The 26,602-nt window shown below is 37.8% G+C and overlaps 1 protein-coding gene across 2 annotated transcripts in view; it reads right to left on the reverse strand.

The window, feature by feature from the left end:
• Positions 1-1,384: 1,384 nt before the first annotated feature.
• DACT1 (dishevelled binding antagonist of beta catenin 1) overlaps positions 1,385-26,602 on the reverse strand; it is a 39,517-nt gene continuing 14,299 nt past the window's right edge. For both annotated transcript variants that reach the window (XM_078784135.1, XM_078784134.1), the window contains exon 4: positions 1,385-3,589. In XM_078784135.1, coding sequence (XP_078640261.1) covers positions 1,779-3,589 — 1,811 coding nt within the window. In that variant the 3' untranslated portion in view covers positions 1,385-1,778. The remainder of the gene's footprint in view (positions 3,590-26,602) is intronic.

Below are 26,602 nucleotides of genomic sequence, written 5' to 3' on the forward strand. Positions count from 1 at the left end.
TTCTGAATGTGACATCACTGGCGAAAATTGACAACTTAGGGCTTTTTTGAGCACTTTGTGATTGCCAAGAAAAAGTAAAAAAAAACTCCCTTCAAATTAGAACATGATGAATGATTTTCAATGGTTTTCAGATAAAAAAAAATAGCATTTGGTTTCCCCCTTAAACAAACAGTGAAGTATTTATAGAAGTATAAATTTAAGATCTCAACAATAGGTGTAGGACCGAGTAGATACCACACAATGGCATTGTAAACGGAGGATAGAGAGAGATGATGGTAGGAAATGCACCCAAAACGACTTTTGCTGGAGGAAAAGGAGTTGACGAAGGATGATGTAGTTGGAGTAGAGGAAGTGAGCAAGTGATGAAGTTTGAGGGTAGATAAAACTTGAGAGCGTGAGCAGTTGTTCAGGAAATCCTTGTTTACAATCAGCACCTATCAGAAAATTTGAAGGAATTTTGTCGTGCCAAAGTAAAAATAATAAAAATAATAATAACAATAAAAAAACACATCCACCGTATCAACATTCAAACAAACATCCTCATCAACTGGCCCCTTCTTCACCTCTCCTTACCCCAAAATAAAAAAAACAATAACCTACCTGTATGTGTGATGAGTTGTTGATACATGTGGCACATTATTGGGCGATGGTCGAAGACAAGCTGCACCTGTTGGATGGACTAAATTGCCTGCACTTCCCTTCCCTCATTTTACTTTCATTTAAATCCACCAAATGGGTGGAAATAGCCAAACTTCCAAAAAGGAGACATGCTCAAAAATGAGACTCATCACAAACCGTGAAATTGATTAATCATCCCTTTGTTGTTGGCAGTTTGGACAAAAATAAAGATTAACGACATTTTATAAGAGAACAATGTATGTATCAACTACTTTCATATGATACAAGTTAAAATAACGAATCTTTGTAGTTGGGGATTACATTACCATGACTTTCATTACATTTAACCCACCCCCACCCTCTACCCACTCACTGCCTCCCGCAATAAATACATTTGACATCAACGCACAAAAATGATGCAGAGTTACTTAAAAAAAAAAAAAAAAAGACCATTTAAAATTTAAAACCAAGAATTAAAACACCATCCTTATTCATTAGTCCCAAAGACCGCCCCGCCATGTGCGGTCCCAGAAGGTGGGGTAGGAGGGAAAATGGGAAGGGGAAATGGGGATGTGAAAAAGCCTGCACCAATGAAACATCTGTGAGAACATCTTCGTTTTCAAAGGCCTACCAGTGTGGGATTGAACAAAGATTTCTGATAGATCTTGTGGGACTACCCTGGTATCCCAGCCCACCCACAGCTCTTTCGATTCTTGCCGAATACGTTTTGACGAGTCCACAAAAATAAAAACACGCCAAAAGCACATATGGAGAAAACATTTATTTGAGCTTTCATCATGGCAAAAACACTTAAAAAAAGAAAAAGAATACATCTATTTACATTTATAGTACACAGCACGTTTAAAAAAAAAATGCAAATCATGCAAAATTAAATACACAAAAAAATAAAACCCCTTTAAATAAGATTGTCAAGTTACCAAAGCAGATTGTTTCACTTTCCAAGTAAAAGTGAAAGATTAAAAAAAAAATCCAAATGGGTTTCAGACTGTGCAGTTGAAGAAGAATAAAATGAAAGATGTGCAAAATGCAAGTAAAAAGTGTATAAAATGATTCAAAATAAAAAAGTCGAAAAGCACCGAATACAAAAACACAAAAAACACGTTGATCCAGAAAACCTCATTCATTGAACAGGTTAACTGTTAAACTGTTGTGATAACCTTGAGTGAACCAGAACGAAAGTGGAGCATCTTCTTCTTCAGGGACCGTGAAGCTTTGATACGGCACACGTTGGCCGCAGAGTTATTTTGGGGATCGAGCTGTCCTTGATCAGGAGCTGAACTTTGTCCATTGACGGCACTACAAGGGCTGTCGGTGGATTCCCAGTCGCTGCCTTGATCGAGACTTTCCCATCCGTGCCCCTCGATGGCGCTCGATTCCCCATCTCCAAAGCGGTTGGTCGTGAAGTCGCTCATCTCGCCATCGCTCGTGTCCAACACTGTACCATGAAAAAGCGATTCACATTCGGCCGAGAACTCCGATAGCTCAGAATCGCTCTCTCCGTACGCAGACACACGAGGTCTGTGCAAGAGGAGCACACGCCTATTGTGCCCAACGCTTCGAGGAATAGCCCTGCACATCCTTTTACCTGGAGGCCTTCGCCCGATCTTGTGGCCCACCACCGTACCCACTTTGGACCTTCTCTCGGTCTTCATCCTGACCTCGTTGCAACATGGCTCCATGCACGATGTCCTTTTTTCATCCCTCCTGCTGCCCTTCTCTGTAAAGGCACCTCGTGCTGTGATGGATGGTGGCATCGAATCTGAAGGGCCTCTTCGGGCCGCTCCACTACTGCAAGCCTTGAGGCCTTTCCTCCTGCTTTCTACACTCTCCATGCTACTGCAGTGAGACCTACTCCAACCTACAGGTTTGACCTTTTTACCGTTACGTCCTGGTCTCGCCTCTGTTCGTGGCTGCACAGTCACAAGGGGAGGCTTGTGAGCAGACATTTTGTCGGATTTATGTAACGGCTTCACACGGGCAATGGGGTCAGGAGATTTATCTTGGCGTCGTATCCCCACCACCAAACGGGTGTCCTTTATTGACCGAATGACATCAAGATATGCCGGGAGCTCATCGATGCGCGCTAGTGATGCACGAGGCTTTATTGCTTTGACTGGTCTCTTCACTGTGTAATGGGACATTTCTGTAGTTGTGGGATCAACACGAGGATGCTTCACAGGCTGCTTCTGCAAAGACTCCATTCTCAACGGGGAAATATTAGCCACCAATTTGGGTTGCTGCAGGTGTTGCCTTTGTAAAGGGATCATCGCCTTTTCTTGTTGTACATTCTCTGTACCTTGGTCGCCGACAAGTGAACAGCGAGGCAAAACTGCAACCATAGGCAAAGCTTGTTCTGAATATGGCTGTCTCCCACTATTCTTCAACACATTGCCATTGTTTTTGTCCTTCTGTGTGATCGGTGTTCCTACTTGCAAGAATAAAGCATCTTCACAAACCTTGGGCCTGAGGCGGCCATTTGTGATGGGCAGGCTGGGGCTGGGATTAAACCCTTCAGCCAATTCACCTTTTTCTATCCCCGCCAGCCTTCTACGATCTATTAGGCTGCAAATGTAATCACTTAACTTCTCAGCCACGTTAGGCTTTCCCAGAGCAGTGCTGGGAACTTTCAATCCCTTAGTAGCGGAAGTATCCCTATGCTGCCCACTAGAGCTTTTGTTGTAAGCACAAATGGGAGGGCATTGGCTTTCACTGGTGGAAGCTGCAGGGTCCACACTTCCAGATGAGAGCAGGAACAGTGGGCTTTGGATAGCCACAGCATGTAAGGGGCTTGGGTAGTGGTAGAGATCACTTCCATCCCTGGATATGAGGTCGTAGCAGTAGCGAGCCTGACCAATGGGCAGCCAGGTACTGAGGACGTCCATGGATCGTGAGCAAGGTACCAGGCAGCTCTCTCTGCATGCATTGCTGTTTTTATCATGATCCAGGTCACCTGCAAGATGGGGGAGAGGGGGAGGAAAAATATATCAGGTGATGGCTTGACCTATAGATATAATGTAAAGGTTTATTTCGTAACTTCTCCAGTTAAAATATGATTACCAAGGGGATTGACGACCCTAAGGAATATGACACTGCGGACACACCTCGCACGGGAATACATTGATGCTGTACGTACGTCTTCAGGAATATTGAATTGGAGGGATGCCTCATTTTAATAATAAACTTGCATCAATCAGACTGGTCAAGTTAACCTCAGTCTTTAACACAAACACCAAAAACACAATGTCGGAACATTTAATGGGACAACAACAGCACTTTACGAACAGATCAACTTTGACTGAGCATTCTGCAATTGAAATGCATAATGTAGTGAATCATGTTCAAAAATTGGAGATCACCATTTCACGTAATAGCAGGAGATTAGGAGACAGTTTGCTTTTACATAAATTACAAGGAGATTAATACACAAGATGTTGACATATTATATGGGATTTGAACCTGGGATCCCAGCATCGTAAACCGTGGGAGCAAGCAACAGTCCGAAACAACAACCAGCAGGCCGAATCAAACGGTATGCTTCAAAAGTGTGACAAAGGTAACCCGATTATGGGTTCGTTCAAAGGGAAAGTAAATAATTAAATATCCCTCTGGAATCTCCAAATTGACTATCACGTCCTTTTTAAAAACTATTAAATTTACTTGTTGCAAATCCATCAACTCACATACGTTTAGTTTGTGCAAATGAGATCATGTGGAGTGACCAGTTGATGAAGGAATCTTAGTCATAATGTTTGGAAGACAGGAAGAAGCAAGAGGGACAACGATTACTCAAATTACACATCACTAGAATGTAAGACCTGTCGCTTCACTGACGAAAAAATAGTGGTAATGTGGTAAAAATTGGTAAAAAAAAAGTGGTAAAAATGAAATGTATATAGACACCGGTCTTTCTAGCTATATACTCAGGCAGCAAGGAAGAGGGGAGAGTGGTAATGGGATATTAATCACAGCGTTTTTATATGCTGAATTGCGAATAATATGCAACACACTAAGAGGAAGATAAAAATAAAATAATTTCGCACCCTCTCCCTCTCTTTTGATCAAACTGTGGAGGGTACGTATTAGGCATGGGCCATGGCAGGAAACAAACACTGAGGTCTCTTTGACCTAGCCTTTGTGTAATTGCTAAAAAAAACCAAAAAAAAAACCAGGCTTTCCATTTCTTCCGCATAGCTGCGATGTCTAATCTATGAAGCAAGAACCAAAAAAAGGATTCCTGGGAGATCTTGCCATTTGTGCGGTGATAGCCAGTCGCAAGTTGGCGTTTGCAGTTTCGACACGTGTGCTCATGTATCCACAGAAAAACCAACATTCTTTGCCCAACAAACCTTCCTGAGAGTTCCCTAAATCCACCATAGTTTGATTGATTGAAATCCGTTAATCTGTTCTTAAGTTATAACAAAACAAAGAGACAGACTGACATGGCTCCTTTTATACTACAGATAAGATCGATTCTTCCAGAAAGATGAACGAAACAAAACATGTCGGGGAATAAAAGAGAATAGTAGTAAATAAATAAAGATTTGCTTTGTTAAGTTTAAACATTGGAAAGATAAATACAACCTGAAGAGAGAGTGCCTCCCCTATTCCATCACCATGTATGGTTCGTGTTAGGACGTAAAACACCGCAAAATGAAACGTACATTATAATCAGGACAAAATACAATATATCCATGAAAGATAAAATAAAATGGAAATCAACAAGGAAAATAAAACGTACATTATAACAAAGACAAAAGAAAATATACATTATAACAAACAAAATAAAATATACATTATAACAAAGATGAAATAAAATATACATTATAAAAAGGACATAATAAAATATACATAATAACAAGGACATAATAAATGTGCATTATAACCATGACAAAAAAATATATATACTATAACCATGACAAAATAAAATATAAATTATAACCATGACAAAATAAAATACACATTATAACCATGACAAAATAAAATATACATTATAACCATGGCAAAATAAAATATACATTATTACAATGACAAAATAAAATATACATTATAACCATGACAAAATAAAATATACATTATAACCATGACAAAATAAAATATACATTATAACCATTACAAAATAAAATATACATTATAACCATGGCAAAATAAAATATACATTACAATGACAAAATAAAATATACATTATAACCATGACGAAATAAAATGTATACGATAACCATGACAAAATAAAATATACATTATAACCATGACAAAATAAGATATACATTATAACCATGGCAAAATAAAATATACATTATTACAATGACAAAATAAAATATACATTATAACCATGACAAAATAAAATATACATTATAACCATGACAAAATAAAATATACATTATAACCATTACAAAATAAAATATACATTATAACCATGGCAAAATAAAATATACATTATTACAATGACAAAATAAAATATACATTATAACCATGACAAAATAAAATATACATTATAACCACGACAAAATAAAATATACATTATAACCATTACAAAATAAAATACACATTATAACCATGACGAAATAAAATATACATTATAACCATGACAAAATAAAATATACATTATAACCATGACAAAATAAAATATACATTATTACAATGACAAAATAAAATATACATTACAACCATGACAAAATAAAATATACATTATAACCATGACAAAATAAAATATACATTATAACCATGACAAAATAAAATATACATTATAACCATGACAAAATAAAATATACATTATAACCATGACAAAATAAAATATACATTATAACCATGACAAAATAAAATATACATTATAACCATGACAAAATAAAATATACATTACAATGACAAAATAAAATATACATTATAACCATGACAAAATAAAATATACATTATAACCATGACAAAATAAAATATACATTATAACCATGACAAAATAAAATATACATTATAACCATGACAAAATAAAATATACATTATAACCATGACAAAATAAAATATACATTATAACCATGACAAAATAAAATATACATTATAACCATGACAAAATAAAATAGACATTATTACAATGACAAAATAAAATGTATATGATAACCATGACAAAATAAAATACACATTATAATCATGACAAAATAAAATATACATTATAACCATGACAAAATAAAATATACATTATAACCATGACAAAATAAAATATAGATTATTACAATGACAAAATAAAATGTATATAACCATGACAAAATAAAATATATACTGTATAATATAACCATGACAAAATAAAATATAAATTATAACCATGACAAAATAAAATACACATTATAACCATGACAAAATAAAATATACATTATAACCATGGCAAAATAAAATATACATAATTACAATGACAAAATAAAACATACATTATAACCATGACAAAAGAAAATATACATTATAACCATGACAAAATAAAATATACATTATAACCATTACAAAATAAAATACACATTATAACCATGACGAAATAAAATATACATTATAACCATGACAAAATAAAATATACATTATAACCATGACAAAATAAAATATACATTATTACAATGACAAAATAAAATATACATTATAACCATGACAAAATAAAATATACATTATAACCATGACAAAATAAAGTATACATTATAACCATGACAAAATAAAATATACATTATAACCATGACAAAATAAAATATACATTATAACCATGACAAAATAAAATATACATTATAACCATGACAAAATAAAATATACATTATAACCATGACAAAATAAAATATACATTATTACAATGACAAAATAAAATGTATATAACCATGACAAAATAAAATATACATTATAACCATGACAAAATAAAATATACATTATAACCATGACAAAATAAAATATACATTATAACCATTACAAAATAAAATACACATTATAACCATGACAAAATAAAATATACATTATAACCATGACAAAATAAAATATACATTATAACCATGACAAAATAAAATATACATTATAACCATTACAAAATAAATATACATTATAAACGTAACAAAATAAAATATACATCACAACAAGGAAAATAAAATATACATCAACAAGGACAAAATAAAACATACATTATAACCATGACAAAATAAAATATACGTTGTAACCATTACAAAATAAAATACACATTATAACCATGACAAAATAAAATATACATTGTAACCATTACAAAATAAAATAAGCATTATAACCATTACTAAATAAAATATACATTATAACCATTACAAAATAAAATGTATACGATAACCATGACAAAATAAAATATACATTATAACCATGACAAAATAAAATATACATCAACAAGGACAAAATAAAATATACATTATAACCATTACAAAATAAAATATACAATTATAATCATGACAAAATAAAATATACATTACAACCATGACAAAATAAAATATACATTACAACCATGACAAAATAAAATATACATTATAACCATTACAAAATAAAATATACATGAACAAGGACAAAATAAAACATACATTATAGCCATCACAAAATAAAATATACATTATAACCATGACAAAATAAAATACACATTATAACCATGACAAAATAAAATATACATTATAACCATGACAAAATAAAATATACATTATAACCATGACAAAATAAAATATACATTATAACCATTACAAAATAAAATATACATTGTAACCATTACAAAATAAAATACATTACAGCAAGGAAAATAAAATATACATCAACAAGGACAAAATAAAACATACATTATAACCATGACAAAATAAAATATACATTGTAACCATTACAAAATAAAATATACATTGGAACCATTACAAAATAAAAGATACATTGTAACCATTACAAAATAAAATAAGCATTATAACCATTACAAAATAAAATATACATTATAACCATTACAAAATAAAATGTATACAATAACCATGACAAAATAAAATATACATTATAACCATGACAAAATAAAATATACATTATAACTATGACAAAATGTAATATACATTATAACCATGACAAAATATAATATACATTATAACCATTACAAAATAAAATATACATTATAACCATGACAAAATAAAATATACATTATTACCAAGACAAAATATAATATACATTATTACCATGACAAAATATAATATACATTATAACCATGACAAAATATAATATACATTATAACCATTACAAAATAAAATATACATTATAACCATTACAAAATAAAATATACATTGGAACCATTACAAAATAAAAGATACATTGTAACCATTACAAAATAAAATACATTACAGCAAGGAAAATAAAATATACATCAACAAGGACAAAATAATATACATTATAACCATGACAAAATAAAATATACATTGTAACCATTACAAAATAAAATATACATTGGAACCATTACAAAATAAAAGATACATTGTAACCATTACAAAATAAAATAAGCATTATAACCATTACAAAATAAAATATACATTATAACCATTACAAAATAAAATGTATACAATAACCATGACAAAATATACATTATAACCATGACAAAATAAAATATACATTATAACTATGACAAAATGTAATATACATTATAACCATGACAAAATATAATATACATTATAACCATTACAAAATAAAATATACATTATAACCATGACAAAATAAAATATACATCAACAAGGACAAAATAAAATATACATTATAACCATTACAAAATAAAATATACAATTATAATCATGACAAAATAAAATATACATTACAACCATGACAAAATAAAATATACATTACAACCATGACAAAATAAAATATACATTATAACCATTACAAAATAAAATATACATGAACAAGGACAAAATAAAACATACATTATAGCCATCACAAAATAAAATATACATTATAACCATGACAAAATAAAATACACATTATAACCATGACAAAATAAAATATACATTATAACCATGACAAAATAAAATATACATTATAACCATGACAAAATAAAATATACATTATAACCATTACAAAATAAAATATACATTGTAACCATTACAAAATAAAATACATTACAGCAAGGAAAATAAAATATACATCAACAAGGACAAAATAAAACATACATTATAACCATGACAAAATAAAATATACATTGTAACCATTACAAAATAAAATATACATTGGAACCATTACAAAATAAAAGATACATTGTAACCATTACAAAATAAAATAAGCATTATAACCATTACAAAATAAAATATACATTATAACCATTACAAAATAAAATGTATACAATAACCATGACAAAATAAAATATACATTATAACCATGACAAAATAAAATATACATTATAACTATGACAAAATGTAATATACATTATAACCATGACAAAATATAATATACATTATAACCATTACAAAATAAAATATACATTATAACCATGACAAAATAAAATATACATTATTACCAAGACAAAATATAATATACATTATTACCATGACAAAATATAATATACATTATAACCATGACAAAATATAATATACATTATAACCATTACAAAATAAAATATACAACAAGGACAAAATAAAATATACATTATAACCATAACAAAATAAAATATACATTATAACCATTACAAAATAAAATATACATTATAACCATTACAAAATAAAATATAAATTTTAACCATGACAAAATAAAATGTACATTATAACCAGGACCAAAAATATAGATGCACAAGGACAAAGCAAGAAGACATCATGCAGAGCACAATACATGTGAAATCCACCCCTCCACACAAAAAAAGGTTGCAATTGATCCATCAAATTGTACATTTCATCAAGATCAAAATTGACGATCTTGATCAAAGCTCGGTTCTGGACTTGTACGACCTATAGGATGAAAAGCGATGATTTTAGATGAAAATTGATGATTTTAGAAGTTTGATCTAGAGTTGACCTCAAAATAGTTGGTTTCCCAATTCAATGAGGCACTATGCAAATGCTGCTAAATTTTCCAGCCAATCGGATGAAAACTGATGGTTTTTCAGATGAAAATTGATGATTTTGGAAGTTTGACATTGAGTTGACCTTTTGACCTCAAAAATACTTGGTTTCCCAATTTAGTGACTCAATGTGCAAATGTTGTTCAATTTCCAAGTCAATTGGATTAAAAATGGGGATTTTAGAAATTTGACCTCCATATGACCTTTGACCTCAAAACCAAAGGCTTCTAAATTGTGACGACCTCTATGACGGTCAAGTTTCGTGATGATCAGTTTAGAATTGCGACCTGTAGACCGGAAACAAACAAACAAACAAGAAGACGTCATGCGTAGCACGATACTTGCAAAATCCGCCCCCCCCCCCCCCCAAAAGTTTTCCATTGATACAGCAAATTGTCCATTTCATGAAGATTAAAATTTACAATCTTGATCAAAGCTCGGGTCAAGAGGATGAAAAGTGACGATTTTTCAGATGAAAAATGATGATTTTGGAAGGCAGATCTTGAGTTGACCTTTGACCTTTTGACCTCTAAAACAGTTAGCTTCCCTATTTAGTGACTCAATGTGCAAATGCTGTTCAATTTTCAAGTCAATCGGATGAAAATTGAGGATATTAAAAATTTGGCCTATGTTGACCTTTTGGCCTACGTTGACCTCAAAAATAGATGGTGGTTGAATTCAGTGACCATATCCTCTTCGAAGTTCAAGTCAATCAAATGAAAATTGGTGATTTTAGAAATTTGGCCTATGTTGACCTTTTGGCCTGTGTTTACCTAAAATATAATACGTGGTTGAATTCAGTGACCAGATATGCAAGTCCTCTTCAAATTTCAAGTCAATCAGATGAAAATTGAGGATTTTAGAAATGTGGCCCATGTTGACCTTTTGGCCGATGTTGACCTCAAATATACTTGGTGGTTTATTTCAGTTACCAGATATGCAACTCCTCTTCAAATTTCAAGTCAATTGGATGAAAATTGAGGATTTTAGAAATTTGGCCTATGTTGACCTTTTGGCCTATGTTGACCTTTTGGCCTATGTTGACCTCAATAACACTTTGTGGTTGAATTCAGTGACCAGATATGCAACTCCTCTTCAAATTTCAAGTCAATTGGATGAAAATTGAGGATTTTAGAAATTTGGCCTATGTTGACCATTTGGCCTATGTTGACCTCAAAAATACTTGGTGTTTGAATTCCGTGACCAGATATGCAAGTCCTCTTCAAATTTCAAGTCAATCGGATGAAAATTGAGGATTTTAGAAATTTAGCAAAGTTGGTGACCTTTGGCCTATGTTGACCTTTTGACCTATTGACCCCAAAACAATAGGCTTCTTGCTTTTGACCAAATCTACCATTTGGTGAAGTTTCGTGAAGATCGGTTGAAAATTGCGACCTGTAGGCCGGTGACAAACAAACAGACAGACAGACAAACAAACAGACAGAACCACAAACACAACCGACCAATATAATTTTAAAATCTTCGATTTTGCAAGTAACAAACAGACAAACAAACAAATGAAAAATCGGTCAGAGACTGAGAACTTCCCGGAATGTACTTTTTTTTTTAAATCGGCCATTTTCGATCCAATGGCAGGAAATCTCTACATGTACATATGCTAAGCAATGGAACGTAACTGAGTAAGTGTATGCATATCTCTTGTCCTTTCAGAGTTATAGTGGTTTGAAATATCTTTTCAATGAAAACTTGGCCCCCTGACCTTTGACCCCAAAAAATAATTAAAACTGAGCATTTTTGACCATTTTATGCTACATGTTATTTTTCGGGAATTGAATAATGAACATTTTGGTGTTGGTTAGAAGGGAATCGGATAATGTTTGAGAGTTATTAGTAAAAAAAAACAATTTTTGACCTTGAGTTTGACTTTTCAAGGTCACTCAAGGTCAAAGGTCATGGTGCCAAATGAAATTTCGTATGTGACTTCCTATATGTCAGTAACAGTAAGTGTATGCATATCTCTTGTACTTTGAGTTATAGTGGTTTGAAATATATTTTAAATAAAAACTTGACCCCCCTGATTTCACGTTTTGGGTGACCTTGAGCTTGACCTTGGGCCTAGAGAGTTAAAAATTGGGCACAGTCTATTCCAGGGCAAGGCAAATATGTGTGTAAAGTATGGCGATGCTATGTGCAATGATGTAGACGTAATACTGCGCACAAACAGACAGACAGACAGACAGACAGACAAACCAACCAACCAAAATACTTGCCGGAATATATTCCGGCAATTAACAAACAGATGAAAGATCACTCAAAGAGCGACACTTGGAAAAACAGAACAAAGTAGAATGGCACTCAGTAGGGCATCCTTTTGACCTCAAAAATAGTTTGTGGTTGAATTCAGTTGGCTGATATGAAAATCCTATTCAAATTTCAAGTCAATCGGATGAAAATTGAAGATTTTAGAAATCCGAAAAAAGCGGTTGACCTCTGGCCTATGTTGACCTTTTGGCCTATGCTGATCTCAAAAATAGTTGGTGGTTGAATTCAGTTGCTGCTATGAAAATCCTATTCAAATTTCAAGTCAATGGGATGAAAATTGAAGATTTTAGAAATTCGAAAAAAATGGGTTGACCTTTGGCCTATGTTGACCTTCTGGCCCACGCTGATCTCAAAAATAGTTGTTGGTTGAATTCAGTTAGCCGACATGTAAATCCTATTCAAATTTCAAGTCAATCGGTTGAAAATTGGGGATTTTGGAAATTCGAAATAGTTGACCTATGGCCTATGTTGACCTTTTGGCCTATGGTAATCTCAAAAATAGTTGGTGGTTGAATTCAGTTAGCTGTGTAAATCCCATTCAAATTTCCAAGTGAATCGGATGAAAATTGAGGATTTTAGAAATTTGAAATTGTTGTTGACCTTTGGCCTATGTTGACCTTTTGGCCTATGCTGATCTCAAAAATGGATGGTGGTTGAATTCAGTTAGCTGTTATGAAAATCCTATTCAAATTTGAAGTCAATCGGATGAAAATTGAAGATTTTAGAAATTTGAAAAAAAGTGGTTGACCTTTGGCCTATGTTGACCTTTTGGCCTATGGTAATAGCAAAAATAGTTTGTGGTTGAATTCAGTTGGCGGATATGTAAATCCCATTCAAATTTCAAGTCAATCGGATGAAAATTGAAGATTTTAGAAATTTGAAAAAAGTGGTTGACCTTTGGCCTATGTTGACCTTTTGGCCTACAGTGATCTTAAAAATAGTTGGTGGATGAATTCAGTAAGCCAATGTGTAAATCCTCTTCAAATTTCAAGTCAATTGGATGAAAATTGAGGATTTTAGAAATCCATAAAAGTGGTTGACCTTTGGCCTATGTTGACCTTTTGGCCTACGCTGATCTCAAAAATAGTTAGTGGTTGAATTCAGTAAGCTGATATGCAAATCCTCTTCAAATTTCAAGTCAATCGGATGAAAATTGAAGATTTTAGAAATCCCCCAAAAAAGTGGTTGACCTTTGGCCTACATTGACCTTTTGGCCTATGCTGATCTCAAAAATAGTTGGTGGTTGAATTCAGTAAGCTGATATGTAAATCCTATTCAAATTTCAAGTCAATCGGATGAAAATTGAGGATTTCAGAAATTCAAAAAAAGTGGTTAATCTTTGGCCTAGGCTGATCTCAAAATAGTTGGTGGTTGAATTCAGTTAGCTGATGTGTAAATCCTCTTCAAATTTAGTCAATTGGATGAAAATTCAGGATTTTAGAAAAACAAAAAAAGTGGTTGACCTTTGTGTTACGGCTTCGTCACTTCCGTCGTTGTGGTTTTCATCCACCGTAAGCATTTTTGGTTCCATGTACTATTATTCTTATCATTTAAGTGAAATGGAGATAACTGTTTTCAAAAGGTGAAAAATTAGTGTTTTAAAAGAAACCGGAAACCGGATCGGGAGATACCGGAAACCGGATCTGGAGAAACCAGAAGAAGAGGAGGAAGCAAAAAGCGGAGCAAGGAGGTCGGGAGAAGACAAGCAGAGCTGCGTTGGGGTCGAGCAGACGCTGACTAACGTGGGTCACGAGCGACTATTGGTTTTCCCGGGAAAGGGATTCAGTGACAGAGTCGTGATCGCTGTGACAGATAAACCTGCGTGACGGGTTTTGCGGTCGATTCCGGAGAGAATCGTTGTTGGAGAGCAGGTACGCCTCCATTACGGGCCCGCCCGACATTTCGCCTCGCTCCCGCCATTTCGCATCGCTCCAGCCTTTTCACCTCGCTCCAGCCATTTCACCGCACACAGCCGTTAGCCTGGTTTGCGTGTGTAACGTGGATTTCGAGTGGGAATTTGCGGTCCTCCGTTTGGGAGCCGTTGAACGTTCATATCCGAAGGTGTGATTTCCCAGTCGCCTTTTGGGTGCACCTTTGCGCCTCTTTGGCAGCGTTTACTGTCAGCCGACCTGGATTCTGGTCTCGATACGACCTTTTTCTTGCGATCACCGGAGCGTGGATCGACTTTGGCTTGGTGCCGGGACAGAGACTTTGGGGAATGTTCTTTTCGCTTACTTGGAGCACAGTGAGTTATTGAGTAAGAAACTGATGGTACCATCATAGGAATTATATGGTATTTTGGTTGTGCAATTGAAAGTATATTGTACTTGTGCTGTTATTCTTGTGTGACATTAATACAATACTTGTTTTTTTGGTAACAATCGGTTGGTGTGGTTTCACCATTGGTCATTGACACACATAATAACACATCTTTCTGCCGTGACTCCTTTTGGGGCTCGGAGGTACACCGTGACCGGGGTTTGGGGAGGAGCACGTAACATTTGGCCGATGTTGATCTCAAAAATTGTTGGTGGTTGAATTCAGTTAGCCGATATGTAAATCCTATTCAAATTTCAAGTCAATCGGAAAAAAATTTAGGATTTTAAAAATATGAAAAAAGTGGTTGACCTTTTGACCTTTTGACCTCAAAAATATACACGACGAATTCTACCATTTGGTGAAGTTTCGTGAAGATCGGTTAAAACTAACCTGTAGGCAAGTATAAGTGAGCGGACACACACACACACACACACACACACACACACACACACACACACACACACACACACACACACACACACACACACACACCGGAGTGATCAACACACTTGCAAAAAAAAATTTTTGGGGACAAGTAACAAACAAACAGACAGACAGGATAACAAACGCAACCGACCAATTTACTTGAAAAACTTCGATTTTGCAAGTAATATCGTATACATTACAACGAGGACAGTAAAGGGCAGTTCGGGTAGCTTGGCTGCTGCAGTCATTTATGGATATTGTACTCATAGTAGAGGTCGTAGAAAAAGAAAGGAATACATCGTTGGATGAGACAACCTGAGTTCCACTGGTTAGACATAGAATAGCTTTTGGATAGGACGTGTTGGTATGGGGTGGGGAGGGCTTGGGGTGGGGATGTTGCACAGTGTGTTAATTATTGTTATAGATGAAATCAAAACCCTTATAACAGAACATGTGAGGGGATAATTGTGGTATTCAAACAGCATAGGATACACATCATCCACGATGACCATTTCTTTTCATGTTTGAGTGGCTGGCGCAGCAGCATTGTTCAAAGGACAGTGTAACCTGCACCCTCAGCATTTTCCATTTACACCCCCTTTACCACCCATTGGGAAGAAAACAACACCTGTGGGTTACATTGGGGTCTCATGGGAATATCGAGCCTGAAGAAGAAAACCTGATCTGACAAAGAGGGAAATAAATATATAAATTAGAAGCAGCTTCATGTTGCATGGGCATCAAAGGCAAGGCGCCATTGTAATCATACATGGTATCGTGATGCAACAAACAACGTTAAGGATTAATGGGGTAAATGTACCACTCGCACCCACTACCCGCGCCCCCACTTTGTTTTATTGCTCAGGCCAATGACATATATAACAAGCGCCAAGCACAAAGGGGATCCCCGTGCTATGCCCCCACTGTTCTCAAGACAACCCCTTACTCCCTTGCCTCCCCCCCCCCCCCCCCCCCCACCCATCACCCCCACTTATTCTGACAATGCGGTAGTACTAACCTTGAAAAGTTTATTGACAATAAATTACAGCTATAATAGAGTTACCCTTCTACTACCTACTCCAAATCCTGCGTCCCCCCCCAAACCCTTAAATCTCAAAATGTATTGAAGCCTCTCTTTTTTTCTTCTCTCTTTTTCTTCATTATGCCACCCAATCCCACACACCCATTGGGCCACAATATTCCTGTCAAGGTTGGTGATAAATCAAGCTGTTACACAGATATCCCCCTCCCCCTATATGGGAAAAATGTATAAAATCTAGTAAATTAAGCTTTTCATCATTTGTTTTTTTTTTACAGCCAATGGGTCCCTCATAATGCAAGCCATGTTTGGTAGCACTGCAGCCCATAGGACAGACATGTGTAACCAGACTCCGATATAGAGAACCCCCCCCTCATCCCCCTCCACACAGCCATCTTCACCCTTGCAGCAGCCACAATATACACACATATATATATATATATATATACTAGCTGAGGTACCCGGCTTCGCCCGGGTTGAATAAGAATAATACAAATATATGATGAAAAGAACATGTATATTTTAGAGCAATATCACAGTACATTTCCTACATGACGTTTTTTCAATTTTCAATTTCTCAAAACCTCTGGGTATACAACATTTCTGGTTTTCTTACTTGGTGCCAAGACATAAAGATTGCTTGGTTTTCCAACCCTCGAGCAGCCCACGTACAGCTGGCCATGGGCAAACACTTGTTCTGTGAAGTTCAGGCCTGCAACCTTCATTGATTGTCCCTGCGCCCTGTTGATGGACATAGCAAAACATAGCCTGATGGGGAACTGAATCCTCTTGAAGGAGAATGGAAGGTCAGGTGGAATAAGTGGTATCCTTGGAATGAATACTTTCTCTCCTCTGTATTGTCCTGAGAGGATGGTTGCCTCTAGGACATGCGGCATCATTTGCTGGATTGTCAATCGTGTTCCATTACACAGCTTTGGTGGATCAAGATTCCTTAGAAGCATGATTGGTGCTCCCACCTTGAGAATCAACCTGTGTGTTGGAAGTCCTTGAGGCTGACGACTGTTGAGAAACTCAGTTGGGAGGTTTACTGCCTGATCTTCATGTCACTTTGGCAAGAGAATCATAATTTCTTTCATGACCGGGCAGCGAACGTCATTATGTGCGACATTACGTCACTCCTACGGACGTGAAAACATTTGTTTTCCTTAAAAATATATTTAAAATAAATAAAATAGTACATAAATTAACAATAAAAGAAGCTAAAAAACAATTTAAAATACAATAAAAGCACATTAAAAATATATACATATGTACGTACAGTATACTGTACGTATGCGCAACCGCTGATTCTCATTCAAAACAGAGGTGACGTACAGTAATTCCTTTACTGTGTCTGTGTTAGCCATGGGTCCGAAGAAGGATAATGCTAGTGTTTCCAAGCGTAATGTGGTTACGATGGACGATAAGGTAAATCTGATTAAAAGGTATGGAAAAGGTGGAAAAGTGTCGGTGATAGCGCATAGACCTTATCGCGAATCGGAACCGCAATGCGTCATGGGATCGGAAAGGGGCAATAGCGCCGCCACAAACTACACCATGGAATTGCAGCTGGCCCGGTTTTTTAAACCATTGATATTAAAATAAAAAGTAGCCTATAACCACCGGAATTTTATCCTGATTCCGAATCTGTGTCTAAAACTTTTCTCCGATGTGTAGTTCTTGAGTTATAAGCGGACATCCAGACAGACACACAGACACTCCTCCTTTATTTATATAGATAAATCGGGATTTAAATTTAATTCAAAAATTGATCCAGACGTCTATTCTCTTTCAAACATTCAAACGGACAGAGGTAGTTATTTATCACAGCATCTGTAGAATTTTCACCCTTTTACTCAACTCAGTTTCGCTGTTATTTGGTGGAGCAAAAAGTCAATTGAGCTTTATAGATATTTAGATATATATATTATTGTTCGTGTATATATATATTGCTGCGGTTTTGAGATTGGAACATTGAAGTCATTAAAGGTTAAAGGTTTGCCCCCCATAGTTAGTCACACGAGCAACATCTAGGCCTATTTGTAGTATAGTTATGTCTTAGTATGTGTAAGAATAGGCCATTTCCCCTCTTAGTACCTGCGTTGTGTAAAGACAGGAGAATAGGCCCCCAATCATTTTGCTCCAACCTCCATTCTACCTCTATGGGCGCAATCTATCCCGTGCCCCATTTGGCTGTCCCGTAGGCGAGTTAACATGAGGCAGGGCCTCGAAAGGTGAAGGAGGGGAGCGGGGTCGGGGTGAGCGGCGTGGGGGGACGGTAAGAGCCACCAGCCAATCAGAGCTCGAGCGGCATGGCGTGAGGGCGTGGTGAAGAGAGTCTGGTGAGTTCCAGAAGGTTCGCGGGGCGGGTCTATATAAGCCCATACGAAAAGCCCTCGAGAGGACTTACAAGCAGGACTTGCAGAGGAGAAGCGCGCTGTAAAGGAGGACTTGCACCTGTGGCGCGATAGGACGTGAGGAGAAAGGACTGGGCCAGAGAATTTGCATCACTCGCCGTTGTTGAACTTTGACCCTCGCAATAGAACGTGCGCGCCAGGGGATAGAGGAAGAGACGTTGGCCGTACGTGTACGCGGGCGCAGCCAGACGCGCCGGTAACGAACATAGCGCATTTCGGCCACGCGAATGAACGCGGCCATAACCGCCAGTCGCGCCAAAGTCCGCCCTCTACCGTGCGCCCCGAGATAACCCGATTGTTCAGGCGACACGCTACGAGCTCCTGCCTTCTCCTGCCTCCATCTCAACGGGACGTGCCGGGGACCGGAGAGAGCTGCACGAGAGCCATCCCTGGACGCGCTGGTGAACATCATCCTGCTCATCTGCAATCCCCGTGTGAGTGTGTGTGAGACGGGCCGGTTTGTCCAGGGGTACTAAGTAAGACTGTATAAGGCTGCTCTGTGTCCCTTTCCTTCTACCAATCCTTGTATCGTGTAAATAAATTCTGTTCTTCCTTCTGATTCGATCGTTCCCGTGATTTCTCCAATGGCTAAGCGTGGTACGAATAGAACCGCTTGAATCGGGTTCCACCATCTATAACGGCGCAGATCACATGTACGCAACCGCTCGGCGTATCACCAACACACGTGCTTCGTGCGGGGCTTATTTCCTCGCTTCAGGGCAGCGCTAGTACTTAGGTAACAGCGAATTTGGCCCTGAAACCCTATTTAGCGTTGTCCGGAAGGGACGTAATAGGTCTCGGGTCGCGCCAGGTCAGTAAAGGCAAGGGGATTAATCCCCCCTTGATAAGGGGAGAAGGCCGGCGGCAGATCCGCAACAATATATATATATATATATGTATATGTATATACCCTGGTGTTGGGCTAGCGGCTCGGGTGCCGGCTTAGGATCCTAGGATCCTGGGTTCGAATCCCGGTCGATCGCTGAATTAACGCCAGGGGGGTTGACTCAGCCTGTCATCCTTCCGAGGTCGGCTAATTGAGTACCAGTTCACTGGTAATTCCCCGTTTGTCGTTAAAGGCGGCAAAAAGGGTTGGCGTCAGGAAGGGCAGCCGGCCGTAAAACATTGCTTCAAAAAGGGGACCAAAAAACAACAACAACCACGGTTCCCGAAAAAGGCCAACCCCCGCTTGCAGGGAAAAATGGCCTCTAAAGGTGGTTATATACAGACTTGGCATTTAATATGGAATCTTTTTTTTTGTGGGGGTGAACTTACTTTTCAAGATTTCTTAGAACCAAAAGTTCATTGGAATTATGTTGAAATTATTCTAGATTTTGTTAATGTGACCTTTAAAAAAAACAAAAACCACATTTGACATTTCGAAACAAATAAATTGATCCTTGAAAGTGATGTAAACTGATATCGAATTCAATTCACGGACAGTACTGTGTTAAACTTCTGTAGGTTTTCCAGAAGTATCTCTTTATTTTGCACATTAGCCAATGTTTTTTTTAACAAAATAAAAGTTAAATTACGACTGGGATTACGGACAGTAAAATTACAGTTCAGTACTTCGTGTAACCCCCACGAGCATTCAGGAGAGCACGTACACGTCGAGGCATGCTGTTCACGAGATTTGCCAAGGTTTGGACAGGAATCGCTTGCCATGCAGTGACAATAGTCTGCTGCAATTCACGCACAGAGGTCGGCTGCTGGTCCAAGTTGTCGATTTGACGCGATAATTCTGCCCACAAGTTCTCTATCGGATTCATATCCGGGGACATGGCAGGCCACTCCATATGCTCGACACCGCGGTCAGCAAGAAAGTGTTGGATCATGCGAGCACGATGAGGCCGTGCATTGTCATCTTGGAAGACAAAGTTTCCTCGAAAGGCTGCACGAGCAAATGGAAGCAATGTTTCTTCCAGAATGGCCCTGTACTTGAACTGGTTCAGGTTTCCATTCAGAACAACCAGGTCAGTTTTGCCCCCTGCATGAAAAGCAGCTCAAACGGTCACCCCATCACCTCCAGCTTGGACTCTTGGCACTATACAATCTTTGTTGTAGGCTTCGTGCACTTGTCTGCGCACTCGGACATGGCCATCTTGACGATAGACCAGAAATCTAGACTCGTCACTGAAGGTCACATGATTCCAGTGTCCTGGCTGCCATTGACGGTGCTCTCTGGCCCACTGCAATCGGCGCTGGCGGTGTTGTCTGGTCAAGCGTGGCTTTCTCAGGGGACGCCTGGCACGATAGCCTGCTTGAACCAGTCGTTGGTTGACTAGCCTTCTGGATACAGGCACATTTGTCAGTTGCTGCCACTCAGCCCTAAGCCGATTAGCTGACTTGGTACGGCCATTGCGGACCAACCGGTGCAGCTGGCGATCATCCCTCCTTGTGGTTCTGCGGGGACATCCTGGCCTCGATATTGGAGAAGGGACACCCCTCTGAGCATTTCGTTTCAGGATCTTTGACACCTGACCTTGAGTGATGCCATACTGCCGAGCAATAGCACGCTGTTTCATGCCGTAATTTCGTAAAGCCACCACTCCATGACAAACGGCATTGTCGAGTTGACGGACCATCTCCAGAGGAAGCGGCAATAACTTTTGGAGACGTGAAGCAGTTGTTTTCCACTAATACAGAACACAACAACCCTTGTATACCCGACTGTGAAGCCAATCATCAAATGCACCTGTCGGTACATTTTGCCACGCCACCTGTGATATAATCCTGTTGTTGACTTGTTGCTGCGACAGACAATCAGTGACATGGTTCTTTTAACCAACCATCCATTTACCAGTGACATGGTAAATGGATGGTTGGTTGATGTGATGGTAGACGAAATGGATGGTTGGTTGATGTGATGGTTGACAAAATGGATGGTTGGTTGATGTGATGGTTGACAAAATGGATGGTTGGTTGACGAAATGGATGGTTGGTTGATGTGATGGTTGACAAAATGGATGGTTGATGAAATGGATGGTTGGTTGATGTGATGGTTGACAAAATGGATGGTTGGTTGATGTGTTGGTTGATGAAATGGATGGTTGGTTGATGTGATGGTTGACAAAATGGATGGTTGGTTGATGTGATGGTTGACAAAATGGATGGTTGATTGATGTGATGGTTGATGAAATGGATGGTTGGTTGATGTGATGGTTGATGAAATGGATGGTTGGTTGATGTGATGGTTGACAAAATGGATGGTTGATGAAATGGATGGTTGGTTGATGTGATGGTTGACAAAATGGATGGTTGGTTGATGTGATGGTTGACAAAATGGATGGTTGATGAATTGGATGGTTGATTAATTGGATGGTTGATGAATTGGATGGTGGATGAATTGGATGGCTGATGAATTGGATGGTTGATGAAATGGATGGTTGGTTGATGTGATGGTTGATGAAATGGATGGTTGACAAAATGGATGGTTGGTTGATGTGATGGTTGACAAAATGGATGGTTGGTTGATGTGATGGTTGACGAAATGGATGGTTGGTTGATGTGATGGTTGACAAAATGGATGGTTGGTTGATGTGATGGTTGACGAAATGGATGGTTGGTTGATGTGATGGTTGATGAAATGGATGGTTGGTTGATGTGATGGTTGACGAAATGGATGACGAAATGGATGGTTGGTTGATGTGATGGTTGACAAAATGGATGGTTGATGAAATGGATGGTTGGTTGATGTGACGGTTGACGAAATGGATGGTTGGTTGATGTCATGGTTGATGAAATGGATGGTTGGTTGATGTGATGGTTGACGAAATGGATGACGAAATGGATGGTTGGTTGATGTGATGGTTAACAAAATGGATGGTTGACAAAATGGATGGTTGGTTGATGTGATGGTTGACGAAATGGATGGTTGGTTGATGTGATGGTTGATGAAATGGATGGTTGGTTGTTGTGATGGTTGACGAAATGGATGGTTGGTTGATGTGATGGTTGACGAAATGGATGGTTGGTTGATGTGATGGTTGATGAAATGGATGGTTGGTTGATGTGATGGTTGACGAAATGGATGACGAAATGGATGGTTGGTTGATGTGATGGTTGACAAAATGGATGGTTGACAAAATGGATGGTTGGTTGATGTGATGGTTGACGAAATGGATGGTTGGTTGATGTGATGGTTGATGAAATGGATGGTTGGTTGTTGTGATGGTTGACGAAATGGATGACGAAATGGATGGTTGGTTGATGTGATGGTAGACAAAATAGATGGTTGGTTGATGTGATGGTTGACGAAATGGATGGTTGGTTGATGTGATGGTTGACGAAATGGATGGTTGACGAAATGGATGGTTGGTTGATGTGATGGTTGATGAAATGGATGGTTGGTTGATGTGATGGTTGACAAAATGGATGGTTGATTGATGTGATGGTTGATGAAATGGATGGTTGGTTGATGTGATGGTTGACAAAATGGATGGTTGATGAATTGGATGGTTGATGAATTGGATGGTTGATGAATTGGATGGTTGGTTGATGTGATGGTTGACGAAATGGATGGTTGATGAAATGGATGGTTGGTTGATGTGATGGTTGACAAAATGGATGGTTGGTTGATGTGATGGTTGACAAAATGGATAGTTGATTGATGTGATGGTTGACGAAATGGATGGTTGGTTGATGTGATGGTTGACAAAATGGATGGTTGGTTGATGTGATGGTTGACAAAATGGATGGTTGATTGATGTGATGGTTGATGAAATGGATGGTTGGTTGATGTGATGGTTGATGAAATGGATGGTTGGTTGATGTGATGGTTGACGAAATGGATGACGAAATGGATGGTTGGTTGATGTGATGGTTGACAAAATGGATGGTTGGTTGATGTGATGGTTGACGAAATGGATGGTTGATTGATGTGATGGTTGACGAAATGGATGGTTGGTTGATGTGATGGTTGACGAAATGGATGGTTGGTTGATGTGATGGTTGACGAAATGGATGGTTGGTTGATGTGATGGTTGACGAAATGGATGGTTGGTTGATGTGATGGTTGACGAAATGGATGGTTGGTTGATGTGATGGTTGACGAAATGGATGGTTGGTTGATGTGATGGTTGACGAAATGGATGACGAAATGGATGGTTGGTTGATGTGATGGTTGACGAAATGGATGGTTGATTGATGTGATGGTTGACGAAATGGATGGTTGGTTGATGTGATGGTTGACGAAATGGATGGTTGGTTGATGTGATGGTTGACGAAATGGATGGTTGGTTGATGTGATGGTTGACGAAATGGATGGTTGGTTGATGTGATGGTTGACGAAATGGATGGTTGATTGATGTGATGGTTGACGAAATGGATGGTTGGTTGATGTGATGGTTGACGAAATGGATGGTTTGTTGATGTGATGGTTGACGAAATGGATGGTTGATTGATCTGATGGTTGACGAAATGGATGGTTGGTTGATGTGATGGTTGATGAAATGGATGGTTGGTTGATGTGATGGTTGACGAAATGGATGGTTGGTTGATGTGATGGTTGATGAAATGGATGGTTGATTTATGTGATGGTTGACGAAATGGATGGTTGGTTGATGTGATGGTTGACAAAATGGATGGTCGGTTGATGTGATGGTTGACAAAATGGATGGTTGGTTGATGTGATGGTTGATGAAATGGATGGTTGGTTGATGTGATGGTTGACAAAATGGATGGTTGGTTGATGTGATGGTTGATGAAATGGATGGTTGGTTGATGTGATGGTTGATAAAATGGATGGTTGGTTGATGTGATGGTTGACAAAATGGATGGTCGGTTGATGTGATGGTTGACAAAATGGATGGTTGGTTGATGTGATGGTTGACGAAATGGATGGTTGGTTGATGTGATGGTTGATGAAATGGATGGTTGATTTATGTGATGGTTGACGAAATGGATGGTTGGTTGATGTGATGGTTGACAAAATGGATGGTTGGTTGATGTGATGGTTGATGAAATGGATGGTTGGTTGATGTGATGGTTGATGAAATGGATGGTTGGTTGATGTGATGGTTGACAAAATGGATGGTTGGTTGATGTGATGGTTGATGAAATGGATGGTTGGTTGATGTGATGGTTGATAAAATGGATGGTTGGTTGATGTGATGGTTGACAAAATGGATGGTCGGTTGATGTGATGGTTGACAAAATGGATGGTTGGTTGATGTGATGGTTGATGAAATGGATGGTTGGTTGATGTGATGGTTGACAAAATGGATGGTTGGTTGATGTGATGGTTGATGAAATGGATGGTTGGTTGATGTGATGGTTGACAAAATGGATGGTTGGTTGATGTGATGGTTGACGAAATGGATGAAGAAATGGATGGTTGGTTGATGTGATGGTTGACAAAATGGATGGTTGGTAGACGTGATGGTTGACGAAATGGATGGTTGGTTGATGTGATGGTTGACGAAATGGATGGTTGATTGATGTGATGGTTGACAAAATGGATGGTTGGCAGACGTGATGGTTGACGAAATGGATGGTTGGTTGATGTGATGGTTGACGAAATGGATGGTTGGTTGATGTGATGGTAGACGAAATGGATGGTTGGTTGATGTGATGGTTGACGAAATGGATGGTTGGTTGATGTGATGGTAGACGAAATGGATGGTTGGTTGATGTGATGGTAGACGAAATGGATGGTTGGTTGATGTGATGGTAGACGAAATGGATGGTTGGTTGATGTGATGGTTGACGAAATGGATGGTTGATTGATGTGATGGTTGACAAAATGGATGGTTGGTTGATGTGATGGTAGACGAAATGGATGGTTGGTTGATGTGATGGTTGACGAAATGGACGGATGGTTGACGTGATGGTTGATGTGATGGTTGATGTGATGGTTGACGAAATGGATGGTTGGTTGATGTGATGGTAGACGAAATGGATGGTTGACGAAATGGATGATTGGTTGAGGTGATGGTTGACAAAACGGATGGTTGATGAAATGGATGATTGGTTGATGTGATGGTCGACAAAATGGATGGTTGATGAAATGGATGGTTGGTTGATGTGATGGTTGATGTGATGGTTGACAAAATGGATGGTTGGTTGATGTGATGGTAGACAAAATGGATGGTTGGTTGATGTGATGGTTGACGAAATGGATGGTTGGTTGATGTGATGGTAGACGAAATGGATGGTTGGTTGATGTGATGGTTGACAAAATGGATGGTTGGTTGATGTGATGGTTGATGTGATGGTTGATGAAATGGATGGCTGGTTGATGTGATGGTTGACGAAATGGATGGTTGGTTGATGTCATGGTAGACGAAATGGATGGTTGGTTGATGTGATGGTTGACGAAATGGATGGTTGGTTGATGTAATGGTTGACGAAATGGATGGTTGGTTGATGTGATGGTTGACGAAATGGATGGTTGGTTGATGTGATGGTTGACGAAATGGATGGTTGGTTGATGTGATGGTTGACGAAATG

The sequence above is a fragment of the Myxine glutinosa genome, chromosome 9, assembly GCF_964187855.1.
Source record: "Myxine glutinosa chromosome 9, kmMyxGlut1.1, whole genome shotgun sequence".
In the NCBI taxonomy this organism is placed as follows: Eukaryota; Metazoa; Chordata; class Myxini; order Myxiniformes; family Myxinidae; genus Myxine; species Myxine glutinosa.